The sequence below is a fragment of the Notothenia coriiceps genome, unplaced genomic scaffold, assembly GCF_000735185.1.
Source record: "Notothenia coriiceps isolate Sejong01 unplaced genomic scaffold, NC01 NC01_scaffold00015423, whole genome shotgun sequence".
In the NCBI taxonomy this organism is placed as follows: Eukaryota; Metazoa; Chordata; class Actinopteri; order Perciformes; family Nototheniidae; genus Notothenia; species Notothenia coriiceps.
The window spans coordinates 5,693-11,981 of record NW_011348124.1 but is presented as its reverse complement, the minus strand read 5'-3'; the positions used below and the strand labels follow the sequence as shown (position 1 = coordinate 11,981).

General features: G+C 41.4%; 1 protein-coding gene across 1 annotated transcript in view; it reads left to right on the top strand.

Annotated features, from left to right (window-relative positions):
- rfc4 (replication factor C (activator 1) 4) overlaps positions 1-4,662 on the top strand; it is a gene marked incomplete at its 5' end in the record, with an annotated part of 7,619 nt that extends 2,957 nt beyond the window's left edge. Inside the window, 3 exons of the mRNA XM_010775161.1 lie at positions 3,465-3,545; positions 3,681-3,794; positions 4,240-4,662. Coding sequence (XP_010773463.1) covers positions 3,465-3,545; positions 3,681-3,794; positions 4,240-4,335 — 291 coding nt within the window. The remainder of the gene's footprint in view (positions 1-3,464; positions 3,546-3,680; positions 3,795-4,239) is intronic.
- Between the last annotated feature and the right edge of the window lie 1,627 nt (positions 4,663-6,289).

The window sequence follows — 6,289 nt, the reverse complement described above, 5'->3', positions numbered from 1 at the left end:
AAGAGCAACAATATTATCGATGACCTGTTGTTGAAACATCCCCAATGTATTTCTGCCATTTAGATAGAAACACACCAAAAACAACTAGAGCAAGCAGCTTCTTTCTGAAAAACCCCTCAGATCTCAGGCTCCCAACACAGCAGCGCTGTCAATCTATACCTACGCTCTTTACAATCACCATGTGAGTTGAAGATTATCACAAACCATAATCTGACCAACCACGAATATGTGTTAGTGGGAAAACAGATTACCGAAACAACAAATGCGCGTGCTAAACAGGATGCGAAGTTAAGGACGTTGCATATAGAGCGCGTCTTTGGCTTTCGAGAAAAGCGCTCTAAAAATCTAAATGTATTATTATTATACTCATTTAATTACTAGGCCTAATTAAAATGAACCCTGATCTGGATCACTCGCCGGTGTTTCACTACAGTGTGCTTGACAATGCACAGTCTTTTGTGTGGCGCGCGAACCAAAGACTGCCAATGAGCAGGTGAATGAGCTGAATGAAAGAACGTGGGACTAGAAGAAATAAACATCAAGTTTATGCGTACGACAGTCCTGAACAAAAGACGTGTGTTAAGATTATGAGGACATTCACCGTATAAATTCCTTTCACGAACCCAATACTCTCATTCTTATCCATTACGAAAATATGAACAACACAGGACCAGGTATTCAAGAACAGGACCCTGCCACGGAGAGGTGTGGAAGCGTTTTTTTAAGAGCGCCCAAGTGGAGTGGGGTAGCGCTGTATTATGATCAGGACACCGGGTCTGGTAGAACGACTTCATGTCTCACTATCTCACAGTGCAACCAACAAAGAGAATCCAAGAAACCCAGAGGCACAACGTTGTCACCGGCGACCCTGTTGTCCCACGTCACCAGATACGCTGCTTTAACAACTAGTGTCCTACTTCTAATCAGCTGCTGCACCGTTTATGCGTGTACTATACCAACTATACGATTCGAGGCAAATATAGGCAAAGTCAGCCGCAGATATTAGTATATTATTACTGCAAAGGAGTGACCGTTCGTACAACATGTGACCGGTTGGGAAGTGAGAACGTGTTGTGTTACACAGATTATGGCAGTGGGCAGGGAATGTTTTCCCTGTATCGGTTCCTGTGACAGCGGGCGCCAGCCAGTCTGTTGGAGAAGGAGCGTCCTGTCTGTACCAGGTGGGAACTGGCGGATGTGTCAATCTGTCTGTTCAGCTGCCCAGGTGGACGAGAGTGGGCGTGGGTTACTGATGGAACCCAGAATAAAGTTTTTTGTTGGCTTACACGCAGCTTCATCGTCTAGTGGAAATGTTTGTCATTCATGCATGGTTGGATAGTTTCACCATTGAATTTGTTCGTGTTTTGTATAACACGTTAGGTGTCTGAGGTGCCAAAGTTATGTGGCCCTAAAAAAATAGCGAACTGATTCATTTTGTATGGCATCCAGAGCTTTCCACATTTTAGGGGGCGATATGTTTTTTTGATTTAAAAATTACCATCAATGTCATAAGCAATGGTTTACATTAAAACCCTGCCTAATTGTAATCGTTTCCCCCTACCTTATACTTTGGTGTTCGCGGGCAAATTTGACCGTCCCTTGTTTAACTGCTATTACATTAACACAAAACCATGAATCATCACCAAATTTCATTCATTTCATCAACATTGTAGTTGAGTGGTCACCGCCTCAGCTCAAAACATACAAAAACAGCAAGAAGAATAGAAAGTTAAACCCATTGAATGATATGAGCAGTGAGACGACAAAGCTACAAACAACAATTGCCCCATTAGATACGGCGCCCAACAATCGTGTACCACGAAGTACACAGAGCTGACATATTTGTAGTTTCTTCGGCGTGTGTGCGTGGACTCGTTCGACTTTGTCTTGCGTTGACGGGCCGTATAGGCTCCATTCCCTTTCAGAATCCGTCAATCGGGCGCGATCCGAAACCAAAACCCTGTGTTTAAAAAAATATAAAATACAAATTTGCACTTTTGCCTCCTTAGCCAACGGGCAGTATCGTTTGGGTGGGCGATCTGAGTTCGGGTACCGTATCTGTGACGTGACAAAGGGTCGCCGTGACAACGTGGTGATGAGATGTGGATAACTTTCCAGATAAAGACCATCCTGATACTCGAGTTGTGGTTTTCAATAAGTGAAAAAGAAAATTCAAAGTAACTCACTACCATTTTAATATCTCAAGCATTTGTCCCCAAAAGCTTTCAAATGTAGTAGCAAAACCAGTGATCCAGATCAGGATCATTTTAATTAGGCCCTATAATTAAATGATATAAATAATAATACATTTTATTTTTAGAGCGCTTTTCTGAAACCCAAAGACGCTTTTATATGCAAGCCTACCTCCAAAGCGTTATACTTCGGAAGTTAAACAAATTAGATAAGGCAGTGGATGGCAAAGTACCAGATTTCCACACATGAATATGCTTAAAATAGGTTATGGTGTTCCTATCACTGACAATGAAATCATGTAGTATTTCAACTGTAATTTCTAAAAAGTCAAATGCATTTGGTGGAGGTTTTCATCTTATTTCTAATAGAAACATATTAAATATGACTCAAATGGAGCATATAAACAAGAGAACAAACGTGCAAAAACAAAACTGGTGTTCAAATAACAGATTTTATTTTTATGCATTATCCCGGAGAATTCTTCGGCTGCCAGGAATGAGCCCACTCCTTGCCACTGAAAAGAGAATGGAATAATGTTACCGTAATTTTCGGACTATAAGCCGCGCCTTTTTTCCCATTTTTCGACGCTGCGGCTTATATAACGGTGCGGCTAATCTATGGATTTTTACAGCTAACGGCCACCACCTTTAACTCTACGGGCTCTATGGCCGGTCCGCGGACCCCAAACTTTAAGCGGCGGGCTCCAGCAGGAAAAGCTGGAGTCCGGAAAAGAGTGAGACAGGTAGCGCGCAAAAGTAAAAGTGGAACCGAGAGTGGTACGAGAGACAGAACGAGAGCAAGACAGACAGACGTTACGAGAGCGAGACAGTTTGTGCAAAGGTGTTAAACGTGCGCTGGGAGCGCACCGTTTAAGTTTGAAAGTTGAAAAGTTTGTGTGTCTGAAACGCTATGTGATACAGTACAGTTTACACAGCACAGTACATGTTCTGTAGCTACTATTGCACTAAATGCTAACACTTGAATACGTTATGCAAATATGCAACTTGTTTGTTGAAATGTTAATAAATGGGAGTTTCCTCAAACAGCCATCTCTTTCCCGACAATCCCCTCTGTGCACGAACCCTTACATATGGTAATTAAACATTAAAACACCTGCGGCTTATAGTCCAGTGCGGCTTATATATGTACACATCATTCAATTTAGCTGCTGCGGCTTATATTCAGGTGCGCCTTATAGTCCGAAAATTACGGTATTTATTTTGTGGACATATCAAACCCCTTAATGCTCACTCTGTTGTTATTTACTCCAGGTCGTCCCTCCCAAGATGATTGACGGCTTGCTCCAGATATGCCTCTCAGGAACTTTTGAGAAACTAGAGGTCGCAGTCAGGGTAGGGGGTCTCATTTATTGTTATTGTATCCTAACTGTTAACACTAAAAAAACAATATGTCATATCCTCACGTGTTTAATGTACATGGTCCCTGACAACTAAACAAATAATCTAAACTAATGTCTCCTCCGTCAGAACATGGTGGATGAAGGCTACGCAGCCACACAGATCCTGGGTCAGCTCCATGAGGCTGTCATAGAGCACGACCTGAGTGACAAGCAGAAGTCAGTCATAACAGACAAGATGGCGGTAAGTGATCTGATGGAGCTCCAGGTTAAGATTAAGACCTTTACTAATCCCAGCGGGGAAATTCAGTAAAGGCCCAAAATACACGCTCACATGCACAACAAAGACTGCAGACATGCGCTGATGGAGAGATCGCAGATCGAAGGGGCTGCCAGTGTTCTGGAAGAGGTTCGGTGCCTTGCTCATGGTCATCTCAGCAGTGCCCAGGAGCAAACACACCTCTCCAGCTACCCTTTGTTTCTTGTTCCGATCAGGACTTGAACCGTCAAACCTTCTTTTCCTAGCCAACTCCCTACAGACTCAGCTCAAAATGTCAAAACAAAATGTTTACTTAATATTTGGAGAACAAAAACAAAGCTATGATTGGAATGTCCGCATTTCACAATATGTGTCAGTGTGACTGATATTGAAACTTTCTATTTGTGCTTGTGTTCCCTTTTTTGTTCAGGTTGTGAGTAAGTGCCTGTCGGACGGTGCGGATGAGTACCTGCAGATGTTGAGTCTCTGTTCAGTCATCATGCAGCAGGCCTCCCAGCACAACTGAAGCATCACACAGCAGAACTGTGGTCCGCTCCCAGCAGGGCCAGCATGAGACAGCAGCACTTCACCCCCATTCAGCTCAGATCACAGCTGGGGAGGTCCAGCAGTAGATTCCACATGATAGTGGTGTCAGTTACTGTCAGAAAACACAGCTGACAATGTCTCCATCTGTGTCTTCCTCCACTTAAGATGATTACTCCAACGTGCTTAAAAAATCTGTTGCCATCAAATGTCTCTTTATTCATTTCCATGAATGTAACTACTGACCAACATATCTTTGCACACTTTTTGCATTTTTGGAAAGTAATAAACTACTTTTTGTATATTTTTAGTGATTGTATCATTGAAGTAAGTGCTCATAATGAGGACCAGTGGTGGAAGAAATACTCAAATAGTAGTAACAGTTAATTGCACAGTTAAGTAAGATTTGTGCGCAGGGTATTTCTTAAGTAAAAGTACAAAAGTATTAGCATACAAATATACTTGTATGAAAAGTACTACAAATTAAAGTATGGAAATAATATACATATTATTGCTGGTCTATAATTATATTGTGTATATCACTTTAATTTTACAGCTAGTAAAAGTGAAGCTAACGTTGCCTATTTCCATATTGCCAGATATCTTAATTTAGAATAGTGATTAGATTTATGTATTGATTATTTGAATCTGCAAAGTAACTTATATTGTCAAACAAATGTAAGTAAAAAGAACAATATTTCCCTCCAAAACGTAGTGAATTAGATGTGTAAATTAGCATTAAATGGATGTAGTCAAGTAAAGTACAAGTACCTCAAAATGTTACTTATGTACCAGTGTTGTAGTCAAATCACCAATTTTCGAGTCAGAGTCCAAGTCTGAGTCACCCAAGAAGACTGAGTCATCGTTACCTGTCCACGAGTCCGAGTCATTATGTATTAATTAACATGTGAGTGGATATATTTGTTTAAATGTAGCTGTTGGTTTGGTTCTTATCAATATTTTCTATCTACATTGCTTTTATCCTTTTATTTTCTGCATTGCTTTTATTCCTTCTATATATCTGGTTTGAAGCACTTTGGGCTGCAATTATTGTAAGAAAGGTGCTATACGAATATAAGGCTTATTATTATTAAAGTTGGGTCGAGTTCAAAGAGCTGTTTCACAAATAAAAACGGTCTACATCAAACACAATGACCCGCTGTCACCATTTCAGGTTTTCTTCAGTTTATTTAGTGGTTCCAACATTGATATTAACACTGACCTAACTAAACCATCACTGTACTGAATGACTTTAATTTGATTAGGGATGGGTCATAAACATAAATAAATGAGGGTAATCATTCTTCAGGATCAAATTCAACTTGTTTGTTTCATTTCTTCATATGCATTGTTGAGAACGTCAACATTCAAATAATGTTAGCAGTGGCACAGCATAGTGCAATTTTCAATTTGAAACTGAACTGTTACAGGCTTCCAACGGCACCCGAACGACCCGTTCATCTTTTCTTCCGTGATAAATAATAGCCCAGACAGCTGGTTACCGGCTCACAACGAGTCGCGTCAGAACTTTGGTTTAGGAGCCTAGATACCGATAGTAAAGAATGTAACAGAACTTTTGCTCATGAAAGATGATGTTGCCCCTGTCTCTTTTTCACTCGTCCTTTCACAGAGAGAGCATTTTGCCTCCTCTTTCTGTCAAAGCAAACTGCACGATGCGGGGGGGGTTGTGTCTGTATTTTTTGACCGAGAATAGCGGGGGCACACGGTAAGAGGACTCGCCTCAGGGCTGCACAAGCCTGGGGCTGAGTCCATCCGGACTTGAGACAAAACTTGTTTGAGTACAGGTCCAAGTCCGATCGTGAATGAGCGAGTCTGAGTAAGAGTCCGAGTCCATCACTGCGCGATAAGTGGTATTATTGCAAAGTGGAAACGTTTAGGAACCACAGCAACTCAGCCACGAAGTCGCAGACCATGTC